The sequence below is a fragment of the Haliotis cracherodii genome, unplaced genomic scaffold (genome assembly GCF_022045235.1).
Source record: "Haliotis cracherodii isolate W230 unplaced genomic scaffold, xgHalCrac1.p SCAF_13, whole genome shotgun sequence".
Classification (NCBI taxonomy): Eukaryota; Metazoa; Mollusca; class Gastropoda; order Lepetellida; family Haliotidae; genus Haliotis; species Haliotis cracherodii.
In genome coordinates, this window is record NW_027266268.1 from 23,638,136 (window position 1) to 23,654,054 (window position 15,919).

At 40.9% G+C, this 15,919-nt stretch overlaps 1 protein-coding gene across 1 annotated transcript in view; it reads right to left on the minus strand.

The window, feature by feature from the left end:
* The window catches only part of LOC139459785 (centrosome-associated protein 350-like), a 127,227-nt gene that overhangs the window by 54,210 nt on the left and 57,098 nt on the right, over window positions 1–15,919 (minus strand). Inside the window, exon 5 of the mRNA XM_071241452.1 lies at window positions 4,091–4,175. Coding sequence (XP_071097553.1) covers window positions 4,091–4,175 — 85 coding nt within the window. The remainder of the gene's footprint in view (window positions 1–4,090; window positions 4,176–15,919) is intronic.

Here is a 15,919-nt window from a genome sequence, read left to right on the forward strand (position 1 = left end):
TACTCAGCAGTGGAATCCAAATCTTACCCAACGTGGTCTGACAGTAACACAAAACTAACCTAGTCCAGCCCACAGACATTCTCGTAATAACAACAAAAACGTGGGCAATCTGCGACTTAAGCAACTTACCCAAAGCCTTAGTCTGGTAAACTCAGGAATAATTGTTATACATAATGACACAAAAACTACTGACAATGATGCTAGAGCCAAGTTTGCACGAGTCCACTCAAAAATGTTTGGCACAGACTACAGAGATATAAAATATTTTCATATACCAGATAAACAAAAGTTCAGAGCCCTGTTCCACAGAATTATCTCAGCACTACAATTATCATAAATATAAAATAACGTCAACACCCGAGGACAATCAGTCACGGTTATCTGTCGGAACAGATTCCATTGGGCGTAAAAGGCAAAATAGAGGTGACAATTATGGATCATTGTTTTGTTTTGTTCGTTTGCTTGTTGTTTAACACCGCACTCAGCAATATTCCAGCTATATGACAGCGGTCTGTAAATAATCAAGTCTGGACCAGACAATTCTGTGCTTAACATCGTGAGCATCAATCCATGCAATTAAGATTGCTGACATGCATCAACCAAATCAGAAAACCTGACCACCCGATCCTGTTAGTCGCCTCTTACGATAAGCATAGTCGCCTTTTATGGCAAGCATGGGTAACTGAAGACCTATTCTACCTATTCTAGTCCAGGTCTTCACGGGTCTGGATCACTGAAAATCATTGATGACACCAGGTGTTCGTGAATAAGGTTAAGCATGTCTTGCCCCAACGTAGCACCTGTAACTCACATAATTTCTGGCCTGATGCCGCACATGGGGTTAGAAACTAACAGTTTTTGTCCACTAGTCCTTATAATGATAACATATAGCAAAACCCTTTAAATGGGCCAATTTCTACTAGTCCTTAGGATACCTTTACTATTGGGCAGTTCGGTAAGGACTACAGGACTAGTGCCAATTTCTAATGCTGCGCACAGTACTCCTGCCATACGACGGCAACCTGTACACAATGAAGTCTTTACCAGACAATCAAGTGATTGTTAAAATATTGAAGCAACTGCCAACTTAAAAAAATACACATCCTGGCACCAAAATCCGAATGTACAACACAAAGTCTTTGAATGATGAAGGTGCAATATTATACCAGTACTCATCAATTCTATAAATGAGCAGTACGGTACTTATTGGATTGAATAAAATATGTCTGGTACTCGTCAGTTCTTATAATGACCAGTACTACTGTACTCATACGACTGTAAAATTTTCAGGAGCACTGACATATCCTTTTTACCACGTCAGTATTTTATGCCTTATACTTTGAATGTGGTACAATCTCACCCTTTCGTCTATAAAACGGTACATGTATAACGAGCCTCAATCCCAGTGCTTTATTACCATCTCATTTGCTGATTCCAAACATGGAACCAGATCTGGATCATCGCTTCCAGTCATCATGGATAAAAGACGCAAGGTCTTTATTCATTGGGTATTATCTCCCAACAATGGACATTCCAGCTGGTGAGGTGTATGTGTGAATACCCTCTCTGTCACCACACACAATACGTGGGCAACACACATGGGGACCTCCACACCATCAACGGCATTCCACACCCTCAACAACACCCAGCGTCTACTGCCGTAATGCCAAGTCGGGGAAATATCATACTATATCCACTTAGGACAATTAACTTGACAAACTCCCCTTTTACAATCAACAAGCTGGCATGAGTCATTCAAGCCACAAATCAAAAGTCTGGAGTTTCAATGTCAACAACGAACATTTCATGAATGTGACTTGAGAATTCGGGTCAGCAGTATTAGGCAGTCTTCAAACGTGGAGTAATGACAAAGCATTCCACAGACAAAATTCCAAACCAGCAGGATGATATCACCCGTTTACCCCATATGATGATGTAAATGGTTTTTCATGCCATAATAGTCAGCAACAAACCCCAAACAATTGGCAGTGTATGACACATGCAAACCCATGCAGAGTTCCAAACTCCTTGCATTATCCTGCCAGTAGTTAAAAAATGTTCTCAGTGCCAGTAGTTAAACTTGTAATAACAGAGTTAAACAAGAGTCATCAGAAAGATGACATATCCCCCCAGCAGCTGTCTGCAAAGTAACCACAAGTAAATGTGCAATTCTGTATGTAATGAGTCAAGAGTTGAATATTCTTGAAGAAGAATACATTGTTTACCCACAAAAGATCCACCATGGTCGCATCCATATGAAATGGAAAGTAAAATATTTCTGTGTTTTTTTTTATGCAAACAAATGACAAATTACAAGAAACAATAACTAAACAAGTGTATAGTCAACGAAGTCATCTATATCCCCCGCCCATTTTAACACGTTATGGTCCTAAACCAGGTAACTGACTCAACATTTCTCTTAGCCCATGTCAAAATAGCTGCAATGGGAATTCTAAAATAAACATTTCTAAAACTCCTTAATATCAAATGGCACCAGTTCAGTATGTACTTTATATATGGACATGCAATGTTTGGCAAGGAAATATTGAACAGTTTATTTGTCATACTCCATAAGTGAACACACCCATATTAAAACTTAAATCAAACTTGTTGCCATGGAAACGTAAAAAAATAAAAATTTATACAATTCCTAAATAGCAAAAGGTACCAGTTCAGTATGTGCCTGGTAGACATGCAAAGTTTTGTTAGAAAGTTTTTAATGGGTTTTGAGTTATGCTCCGGAAACGAACACCACCCTTATAGAACCTAAGTCCAACTTGTTGCCATGTAAACGTAAAAAATATAAATTTATAAAATTCCTAAATAGCAAAATGCACAACTTCAGTATGTGACTGATAGATGTGCCAAGTTTCGATCAACTACACTGAATTGTTTTCAAGTTCTGCCCCGGAAAAGGAAATGATTACGGACAGTCGGGTAGACAGACTGGCTGATCGCTATATCCCCCGCATTATATGCCGAGGGATAACAAAAGTAATAAGATAACAAAAGGTGGAAACTCAACAAGGGAAGCCAACAGATGATTGGAGCTGATAGGCGATTTCTCTGTCTTATGTGTACCACTTCTAAATGCCTTTCAAAGATATGTAATTAGTTGTGCTTACTGGACCAAACAGAATTTTACTAGACTTTGGCTTCGGTTTGGTAGCTAACATTGCAGACCTCAGGTTTTCTGTTTTATTTATTGTTTTTTACGCGAAGGGTACTAAAGAAGAATTATCTAGATTTGTGATTTGTATTTGTATTTGTTTCTTTATAATCAATCATAACCAATCATCTGTAACATTTTAAAATCAATAACCACGACTATTGCCAAGTATCAATAGCCAACACCATTGTGGACCACAGTCTTCTATGCCTGACACAGATCGGACTCATGTGTGCCAGGAGATGTAAGTGAAGCCTGCAGAATGTCCTGAATGAGAGCTATTAAAAGTTCTATGTTCCTTCCCTATTCTGGTCTCGTCATTCCCCCCTCAATAATATCCGGTACAAAGGCTATGAATAAGCCTCAGTGCATTTAAATCACCCATACATCAACACATTCCAAGTTATGATATTTACAATGGGTCACTGTTGATTTTCAAGTCAATTTTTATTCAAATGTTCCAAATTCAAAGAAATCGGTGCATGAAAAAAGGGCAAGGTGTGACTGAATTGAACACATGGCTCTATGAATGAACTGAATGCTACGTGCAAGTGCTTCTTTCAGCCCTGTACGCCGACAACGTCTTATGTCAGCACCAGGGGTGGGGTATTATAGTCTGGTAGCTTCATGTGAGTGGGACTCATGTAGAACACGTTTACAGTTACATGGTAACCATTTAGTGAATCGAACTGGGCCCTTGCCACGATAACAGAATGCTGTTACCACTAGGCTACCCACTGCCTCCACCGCCTGCACTCTGTTCCACAAAGCCGTCTTAGTATTACAATGATGGTACGTCTGTATTAGAGTATCGAAGATGTTCTAAGAACGCTTTGTGGAACAGGGCTCCGCAGTGGAACCCCTTGAGGTAAATCTCCTCACTGCGCAGAAACTTGGAGATCTTACTGCTCTTGTACTCACCTATTCTGCTGACCTTGCGATGACCACCAGAGGGCGCTGTCTTACTTCGCTGATAGGCAGTGTAGTCATACCTATCACAGCTAGCCTGTAGGGAACAAAAAACACTTGGTCAGCCCAGCAAATAAATATTTCATTAATCTCATGACAAGAATACTTGTACACAGTCAAACCTTGTTAATCCAGACTACCATTCCCATGGAAATTGTTCAGATAACTTGAGAATGTCATCTGAGTGTCTTTTGATATCAAACATATATAACCAGCATCAGTAGCAGAAAGATTAATGATATCATTTGATTATGACATCATTGTAAACGATGATATCACAATGCCCTGCAAAGCATTGTGATGCAATTTCATTGCAGCAATATATCCTAGGAGAGATCGCTTGATCTCACCCAAGCGATATCTCCTGTGGAAGCCAATTTTGGAAGACAAACCAATTTTTTTATTAAAAAATCACTGGTACAAATAAATTTCCTTTTAATTATAGATAAAGGATTTGGAACGCTCTGTTAGCATATGGGCTGGTATAAGCTGATCTTACAACACAAAAAGAAATTTACAAGACTCAGGCTTTAGACTAGTGGCTAAAGTTGCAGAACACTCAATGCGCATGATCTTAAACTTTTAGCTTTTTCTTCCTCTTTCTTTTCATAGGATACATAAAACTCATATTTTTGCATTCTCTCTGTTAAGTGATGGACTTTGTCAACAATTGGTGGCAACAGTCTGGCACCATTGGTCCATTAGTAACTGTAATGTGTGCCATTTGAAACTTCAGAGTAACAATGGCTAATCTAGAACAAACTCTTGATATTTCAAAATCAAAATGGAAGATGCTCAAATAATGCTTGTTTTATGCACTCATGGGTTATCAAGTTCAAATTACAAGTCAGTTTTCAAACTATGGGTAATAATTAATCAACAATGGAGATAGTGCCTTGTCTATGCCCAACGCAACCTGATTCAGTTGGCTGCATTAAATATGGATTAAATGTTCCTTGGCATACAATGGTAATCGTACACACACCACTACCCATGCAACAAGCCATAACCTCTTTATCAGATGAAGATTCACTTAAATAATCATCACAGGCAAGGAACTTCTGTGAAATATACTAACAGAGACTTATGGTCAATTACAGTGAATGATCCTGCTCGCAACGACACTCTGTGTCAAACCAGTCAATCAATGGCCACATGACCACAGGTGGAGCATGACCATCAAGCTAATTACTCCTCCGTGCTTCGTTTGTCATCAACAGTCAGCTGGCGTGGGCTAGCATCCAGCAACTACCTGGTCATCTATAGACATCTGACATCTGGAAATAGCTCCATTATAAAGGACCATTGAATGTTAATCTGGATGGACCTGGTCAGAGGGACATCTATAGACATCTGGAAATAGCTCCTTTATAAAGGACCATTGAATGTTAATCTGGATGGACCTGGTCAGAGGGACATCTATAGACATCTGGAAATAGCTCCTTTATAAAGGACCATTGAATGTTAATCTGGATGGACCAAAGTACTGGTTCACATCATATGATTGTGAGAAGCAGAGGAAAGAATTGAAAGTGTTCTCAAATAACTATTGCCATGGAACAGTTACAAAACATCTCATTGGATATTCAATTTCAGCTTCCTTATTTCAAGAAGAGTATGTCACATTGTGAACAAGAACAGAAGTTGCTTCGTCACAAGATACAATTCTTGAAACGACAATTCACAATAGAAATATATAGTGAACGGTGCTTGACATTCTCCCAGATGTATATATAGGTCACCTTGGAGAGTCTACTGTAGGCCATGCCCATAGAGGATCTGGTGCTGGAATGAATGGGTAAACTGATGCCATAGCTGAGAGCTGCAACAGCCTACTGGCGATGTGGCATCAATACATTGAACAGATGTCCTACAGAGCTATATGTCAGTAGAAAGCTCAATAAAGAAAACATTAAAATATTTCATAATTGTAACAGAAGTATTGAATCATTCGCCAATGTGCTGACACTCAATCACGTTTCCTGTAATGTGATTCTATCACCTTAAGATCATTGCACATATATATAATAATATACATGCATGTGCACATGTATCTGCTTGTACTAGTTTGTACTGATGCTGGTTTTAAAGTGCTAGCCTGCTCAAATACCTACCACAGTTTAATATGGATACCCTACTCAGACACAGTATACTGACGAAGGGCCTACCAGTCCTTGTGCTACCACCTTAATGTTTAGTTCCAGACAGGGTAACAACAAGTACCATCTTTTAACATCTGTGTCTGGTGATCAAACCACCAACATTCCACTAATTCTATGGAGTTTGTTTGTTGTTTAATGCCGCACTGAGCAATATTCCAGCTATATGACGGCAGTCTGTAAATAATCGAGTCTGGACCAGACAATCCAGTGATTGACAACATGAGCATCGATCCACGCAATTGGGATCGATGACATGCATCAATCAAGTCAGCGAGCCTGACCACCCGATCCCGTTAGTCGACAAGCATAGTCACCTTTTGCGGCAAGCATGGGTTGCTGAAGAACTATTCTACTCCAGATCTTCATGGGCAATTCTATTGAGGACAAGAAGGTCCAAACATATACACCTCTACATAACAAACACCCTTGAAAACAGAACATACACAGGGACTGTGCTTAGACATATTGGCAGTCCCAACAAGTTGGATTCAAGCTGTTCAAAATTGACTTTATTTGTCTGCTAATACTTGTTGCCTTGGAAAAGAAGCTTCTTTGCTTATCCAGATTTGTTTCCAAAAGATTATTGACTTAATAATGCTGAACAGCCCTCTGGCCCAAAGAATGTTGAGTCTACAAGATCAGACTTGACTGTTGGCAGCATTCTTATTTGTTTTTAATGTTATTATATGGACTTATGAGCTGAGTGAGTGAGTGAGTGAGTGAGTGAGTGAGTTGGGTTTAACGCCGCTTTTAACAGTATTCCAGTCATACCACAGCGTGTCAGCTTAATGTGGGAGGAAAGCCCAAAGTGATGCAGGTCTCAGACGTTTACCACTTTGGTGAAACCCACGAGCACGGGTATGGTGCTGACAAACCTAGAAACATAATTGGGGTGAACCGGGATTCGAACCCACAATCATAGGTTTCTGGGGTGCCCAAGGGCCACAACTCTGCACAGCTAATCGCGGCGCCTTAGATGACTGGGCGACCCGAGCCCCCACTTATGAGCTGAGCTTACTAGACAAAATGAAATTGCCAGGATCAGGCATCAGACTAGTGTCTTTAAGTCGTAGACTGCAGTAGCTAATGACACACTGCCCCAATACTTGTGTGCCTGAAGCTGTTTGTGGTTTAGCGCCAAGTCAGCGATATTCCAGCTACAAGATAGCGATCTGTAAATAATCGTATCTGGTCCAAACAATTTATATTTGAGCAGTGTGTTATAAGGCTCAAGTAACTGACACAGTATCATGTCTTGTCATGGTAGAATGACATGCAATCAGACAAATCTCCCACCTAATCCATTTATTTGCCTCTTATGACCATCATAGGTTTAGGACAAAATTCTATCCCGGAATCCTCATAGTGCGTGAGTGAGTTGGGTTTAACTTGGGTTGCTTTGAACAGTATTCGAGTCATATCAGGAGGGTATGTCAGCCTAATGTGGTAGGAAAGCACAAAGTGATGCAGGTCTCAGATGTCACTTTGGAGAATCCCACGAACATGAGTAGGGTGCTGACAAACCTTTAAACATGCCCAAGAGACATAATTTCAGCACAGCTCCCCGTCTCGTGCCTGATGTTTCATTAAGATTTGGGGGTGGGGGTGGATGGGGGTGGGGGTGGGTGGCGGGAAGAGAGGAGGAGGAGGAGGTAAAGAACCTGGAGCCCAACATTACAGCAGAGGTAACTATGATCAATCTTAATGTTTGACTTTGTATTTGCAACTTGTATTTGTCATATTTATCATTTCAATGTATAAATGAAAGAAGGTCTGCCTATTATTCCCAATATTCCTGCTAGTATCAAATTCCACTATGCCAAGGGAAGACCAAAGAAGTAGCGCTATTGAATTTACAGTACGTATAGTTCAAATAAACTAACAAGCTTGACAATTGTTCAGTCAATAAAACGTCAGTAGCTGAGAGTGCCGCCATATATAGTTCAGATTTTCATCAAAGATTTAGAGTGGCATTTCTTTAGTGCAATTGATTTTAGCGCTGCCAATATGTGTGTAATTGGCATGTATTTGACACACATAGCTATGATACAGATTGCTTGATTGTGAAGAAAGGGTAGTAGTGTGAATAGCTGTATTGCAATGAATTGACGCTAGCCGCACACATATTGATCCTCAGTATCACTCACTCATCCGATGACGATAACATTGTCGTGTCATGATATTGCTATAGGTAAATAGGGACATTGTTGGTTTATTTATTGTTTAGCGCCGCACTCAGCAATATTCCAGCAATATGACAGCAGTCTGCGAATAATCACGTCGGGGCCAGACAATCCAGTGATTGATATCTTGAGCAACGATCCACGCAATTGGGATACAATGACATGCATCAACCAAGTCAGCGAGCCTGACCACCTGATACAAAATTAGTCACATATTATGACAAGCATGGCTTGATGAAGAACTATTCTAACCCAGATCTTCACGGGTGAGGGACACTGTAAACTCACCGCACTGTTTATTGAAATATATTTTATCAATTAAGAAACGTTTTGATATGAACATACAAACCAAGTTTGTTTTCTTTTCATCAAAAAAACCCTTTTCTCATCCACTTTCACTGATGCAATACAACCATCCTTCCTTTTTTTATCCACTTTCACTGAGGCAATACCACCACCCTTTCTTTTCATCCACTTTCACTGATGCAATACCACCACCCTTTCTTTCTCATTCACTTTCACTGATGCAATACCACCACCCTCCCTTTCTCATCCACTTTCACTGACGCAATACCACCATCCTTCCTTTCTCATCCACTTTCACTGACGCAATACCACCACCCTCCCTTTCTCATCCACTTTCATTGACGCAATACCACCACCCTCCCTTTCTCATCCACTTTCACTGATGCAATACCACCACCCTCCCTTTCTCTTCCACTTTCACTGATGCAATACCACCACCCTCCCTTTCTCTTCCACTTTCACTGATGCAATACCACCACCCTTCCTTTCTCTTCCACTTTCATTGACGCAATACCACCACCCTCCCTTTCTCATCCACTTTCACTGATGCAATACCACCACCCTCCCTTTCTCATCCACTTTCACTGATGCAATACCACCACCCTGCCTTTCTCATCCACTTTCACTGATGCAATACCACCACCCTACCTTTCTCTTCCACTTTCACTGATGCAATACCACCACCCTTCTTTTCTCATCCACTTTCACTGATGCAATACCACCACCCTTCCTTTCTCATCCACTTTCACTGATGCAATACCACCACCCTCCCTTTCTCATCCACTTTCACAGATGCAATACCACCACCCTCCCTTTCTCTTCCACTTTCACTGATGCAATACCACCACCCTTCCTTTCTCATCCACTTTCACTGACGCAATACCACCACCCTCCCTTTCTCATCCACTTTCACTGACGCAATACCACCACCCTCCCTTTCTCATCCACTTTCACAGATGCAATACCACCACCCTCCCTTTCTCTTCCACTTTCACTGATGCAATACCACCACCCTTCCTTTCTCATCCACTTTCACTGACGCAATACCACTACCCTCCCTTTCTCATCCACTTTCACTGATGCAATACCACCACCCTTCCTTTCTCATCCACTTTCACTGATGCAATACCACCACCCTCCCTTTCTCTTCCACTTTCACTGATGCAATACCACCACCCTCCCTTTCTCTTCCACTTTCACTGACGCAATACCACTACCCTCCCTTTCTCATCCACTTTCACTGATGCAATACCACCACCCTTCCTTTCTCATCCACTTTCACTGACGCAATACCACTACCCTCCCTTTCTCATCCACTTTCACTGACGCAATACCACCACCCTTCCTTTCTCATTCACACTCATCCATCCCCACACCTGCTTACTACAGCTGAGTATCAGATGGTATCTTACAATACAATACAATACATATCATGATACAGACTGACCTAACCACTGGTATCACAATACACCAAAAAAAGAGGAAAAAATATTGAAATAACTTAAACATAACTCCAAAACAATCTTGATTCATACATTAACTTATTATTATCTCAAAAACAAAAACTTGTTGACAAAAAACCCCAACAAGAACAAAACAGTTTTAAATGAAGGAATGGTTATTAAATGTAATAGTTTGATAGCAGGCACATCCTCTATCACCACGTCCTTGTGTTTCGCCATGCTTACAAGTTGTGCTATGCTACGTCTGCCATGACTGGCAGTAATTCTATCAGTTTCTGTCCTACATATAGCATATCATGATCTCATAAACTGATGATTCAAGTATAATCTGTACCTTAGTATCAATGATATCGTAGTATCGGTGAATCATTACTGCTGACCACAAGCTCAATGACCCATCCACAACAGGCCCGTTCCACAAGGCGATCTTAGGGCTATGGCTAAGCTCAAGTCAGGACCAGCTAAGCACTGAGATCACCCTGTGGAACTGGGCCTTGTCTCCACTAGATGCAGAGGGACATGTCATGCATCATGAACTACCTTCAACATATAAACACTTTTCTACATACAAAATTTAGACACACCCCAACGCACTTTTACCCATGGGATATTCGACTCTCTCTGTTTCAACCTAACAGTAAATTTACCTGCCAAAGAAATGGTGGATTATAGAAATACAAGTGAAATGGGGTGTACTTGAAATATGAAACATTCAGCGTAGGAGTAACATAAAAGTAAACACTTTTTTCTGACGAACTTGAGATGATAAACTAACCTACCTATTCAAATGTGAATGAAAGTAATCAATGTACTCAATGCTCCGGCGGCTTGGATACCATGCTCTGTTTGCATCCATAAACTTGTTCAATGTGCTCTTGCTGCAAGAGGATGATTTCCCTTGTTGTAGGACGAATAAGTTGGCCTTAAAGCCCCCTTTGAAGAGCTTTCAGTGATGTCCCTGAGTATCAGTTTCTTATCTATATAATGGTTGGTTGGTTTGTTATTTAACGCCGCACTCAGCAATATTCCAGCTATATGATGACCAGACAATCCTGTGATCAATAAATGAAGAAAACCCCACAGCAAGGAACTGACAATTTGATATTGAGTGGGGAAGAGAAACAGTGGCTGGGATTTAGTACAAAGACTGGAATGCCAAACCAGTTTCCTTTTTAGATTTAAACTATTGGGCAAAACATATCTTTTTAAAAACACCTTGCAACAATGTATTTTTGGTGGCAGGCATATTTATTTACTTGGTGTCTAAAAACATGTTTCACTCTTTCTGTGTGACTTTAATAAGTGCTCCTCTTTGTCAATTTACTTAGCACCATCAGGCAAGCCTACCTGTACATCCCTTCACTTGTGCTCCAACTACCTGTAACACACAGCTTCTCCCCTGTGACTGTCCATATATATATACACCAGGTATGTGTCTTGTAGACCATCAAACAAGCCTACCTGTACATCCCTTCACTTGTGCTCCAACTACCTGTAACACACAGCTACTCCCCTGTGACTGTCCATATATATACACCAGGTATCTGTCTTGTAGACCATCAAGCAAGCCTACCTGTACATCCCTTCACTTGTGCACCAACTACCTGTAACACACAGCTACTCCCCTGTGACTGTCCATATATATACACCAGGTATCTGTCTTGTAGACCATCAAGCAAGCCTACCTGTACATCCCTTCACTTGTGCTCCAACTACCTGTAACACACAGCTACTCCCCTGTGACTGTCCATATATATACACCAGGTATCAGTCCTGTACACCATCAAGCAAGCCTACCTGTACATCCCTTCACTTGTGCTCCAACTACCTGTAACACACAGCTACTCCCCTGTGACTGTCCATATATATATACACCAGGTATCTGTCTTGTAGACCATCAAGCAAGCCTACCTGTACATCCCTTCACTTGTGCTCCAACTACCTGTAACACACAGATACTCCCCTGTGACTGTCCATATATATACACCAGGTATCTGTCTTGTAGACCATCAAGCAAGCCTACCTGTACATCCCTTCACTTGTGCACCAACTACCTGTAACACACAGCAACTCCCCTGTGACTGTCCATATATATACACCAGGTATCTGTCTTGTAGACCATCAAGCAAGCCTACCTGTACATCCCTTCACTTGTGCTCCAACTACCTGTAACACACAGCTACTCCCCTGTGACTGTCCATATATATATACACCAGGTATCAGTCCTGTATTGCTAAAAATCAATACTCCAGCAAGCATCAACAGTTCCAATGTGAGGACATCTTCAGCTTTTTGCTTGTCACTAGAAATGTCATGGCACTGTCACCTGAATGACAGAACATGTTCTGCTACTTGAGCTGGTGGCATATCCAGATCAGCCACTTCCTGTGCCGGAAATTGCCCCCAACATCTATCCGACCACGGCTTTATCAGGAGTTACAATAGTCACAGTGGGCCAAAGTTCCTGTTGTCCATGGCTGTATCAAGTGTCTACAACACGCATTTTACAACAGTCGTAGAGCTCAATCATCCTTGTTGTGCTTATATGATACAGGAGTTTATAACACACGCTTACATCAGCTGCAGCAGTCTCCATCCCTGTTGTGTCCATCTACTGCTATATGATACAGGAGTTAACAACTCAGGCTTACATCATCTGTAACAGTCTCCATCCCTGTTGTGTCCGTCTACTGCCATATGATACAGGAGTTTATAACACAGGCTTACATCAGCTGCAGCAGTCTCCATCCCTGTTGAGTCTGTCTACTGCTATATGATACAGGAGTTAATAACACAGGCTTACATCAGCTGTAGCAGTCTCCATCCCTGTTGAGTCTGTCTATTCTGTATGATACAGGAGGTAACAACACAGGCTTAGATCAGCTGCAGCAGTCTCCATCCCTGTTGAGTCTGTCTACTGCTATATGATACAGGAGTTAATAACACAGGCTTACATCAGCTGTAGCAGTCTCCATCCCTGTTGAGTCTGTCTATTCTGTATGATACAGGAGGTAACAACACAGGCTTATATCAGCTGCAGCAGTCTCCATCCCTGTTGTATCCATCTAGTGCTATAAGATACAGGAGTTTATGATATAGGCTTACAATTGTCGTAGTTCTCTAACGTCCCTGTTATGTTCGTTCATGACTGCATCAGGCTTTCTGAGGTTCCAGGTGTGATTGGCCAATGCAGACAGGACTACTTTGTGAAATAGTCCCTTGGTACACTCTACAGGACTTCTCAACCATAAATAGTCGATAATACATCAATAATTCTGATAATATTCTTATTATACAAGAAGTATTCAACCATTTCAACTCATGACAGGTTCCCATTTGGTTTGATAGAATCAAGTGGTTCCTCCAGGAAAATGTTTGGGAGTCACGTGTGATGCTAAGCTGCTGCTAAAATGGGAAAACTCCTCAGTTGACGAAAACACTGACAGATTCTTTGAGTTGAATAAACAACTGATACAAGTTTTTTGAAGAAATATACAAGTCCTTACATTACATTAGTTTTGGCTTGTAGAATTGTGGCTTTGTAGGACCATTATAAATGAACCAAAACAAAACAAAAAAATATATCAGGGGACCTTGCACTAACCATTATGTTAATAGTTCAAAATTTACAGAGTCCCAAGATTCAAATATTATGGATAAAAAAAATCTGGCCCCATCACATGTTGCTTGCTTCCATGGATGTATGGATTGGTGACAACACTACAACGTAATTCATTAACAGCATGTGTTATACTTGTAATTCAAGAAAACCTAAGTGGCAACAAAGATGAATGGATAAGCAGTTTCTGTAGACTGATATTGTTTCAAATGAGTGAATGAGTGAATGAGTGAGTGAGTGAGTGAGTTGGGTTTAACACTGCTTTTAACAGTATCCAAGTTATATCACGGCGTGTCAGCTTAATGTGGGAGGAAAGCCCCAAGTGATGCAGGTCTCAGACGTTTACCACTTTGGTGAAACCCACGACCATGGGTATGGTGCTGACAAACCTAGAAACATAATTGGGGCAAACTGGGATTCTAACCCACAATCATAGGTTTCTGGCATGCGCATTAAATGACTGGGGCCACCCGTGCCCCCCTATTTTTTCAAGCACTTTAGACGTTTCTGAACAGGTCTTTGAAAAGGATTTAGAAGTGATACACAAAAGAAAGAGAATCTATGGATGTCAACTTCTTTAAATGTCCTAGGAACACAATGTTTCGGAGGATATGCTCATCAGGAATAAGCATATCCTCAGAAACGTCGGGAGTAAGCATATACTCCTAAACGTTGTTTTCCTCATAACAAAAAAGTTGACATCTATAAACTCTCTGAACAGGTTATCCTCCCACATTAAGCTGACACTGTGATATAACTGGAATGCTGTTTAAAACGGTGTTAAACCCAACTCACTCACTCATTCACTCTGAACAGGTTAGAATTTTATTAACTCTGCGTACATTGCAAGTTCACAATATCAACAACTGACACAGCCAAGGGTCAGAAAATGAGTATGGCATCATTCACGCGATATCACCAAGATGGACACCAAGGTGTGTCTTCACTTCACATCATGATCTTCAGTGTGCCGACTCCATGCATCTGATTAATCCTGTTAGGATTACATGTGTGGAACACGTCACAAGAGACAACTAAAGTGGATATGGTCGACTGACTGTGACATGGCTGATGGTGTGTCTTCATGTGGTGTGTCCATGTTTTCAGTCACTGGTTTGCCTGGTCCAGGCTTGATAGCTTACAGGACGTCGTGATACAGCTGGATTACTGCTGATAACAAACAACATTCACTCCTTTTGGCACTGAGCACTCCAGCGTTAGAAATTGACACTAGTCCTACAGCAGCGGTAGAAACTAACAGTTTTAGTCCACAAGTCCTTATAATGATAACATATAGCAAACCCCTTGAAAATGTCAAATTTCTACTATTCCTTATGATACCTTATTTATTGGGCAATTGGGCAAAGTTGGTTGGTTTGTTTGTTGTTTAATGCCGCACTCAGCAATATTCCAGCTATATGATGGCGGTCTGTAAATAATCGAGTCTGGACCAGACAATCCAGTGATTAATATCATGAGCATCGATCTACGCAATTGGGATCCTGAGCCTGACCACCCGATCCCGTAAGTCGCCTTTTACGACAAGCATAGTCACCTTTTACGGCAAGCATGGGTTGCTGAAGACCTATTCTACCCCGGAATCTTCACTGGTTAATTGGGCAAGGACTACAGGACTAGTGCCAATTTCTGATGCTGTATAGTCCTTATCAAATTGCCCAATAGTTAAGGCATCATAAGAACTGGAAGAAATTTGCCCTTTACAAGGGTTTCGCTATATGTTATCATCATAAGGACAAGTGGACAAAAGCTTTTAGTTTCTACTGCTGTACTCTCTGCTTAGATAGCTAAACAAAGTTCAAATATTGCTGATTACAAAACTAAAATTTCACCCAATAACTGAATCCAGATCCCAGTGTCAGTAATTACACAGTAAGGAAATCTGCATCTTCATGTCCACACAATAATGAATTTTAAATATCAACTCCCACACCCTTCAATTACTCTGGCATGCTACATGTAGTATTGTGTTGGTATTGACTGAATGAACTTACTGGTGGATATAGGATATATCACACACATAGCATATA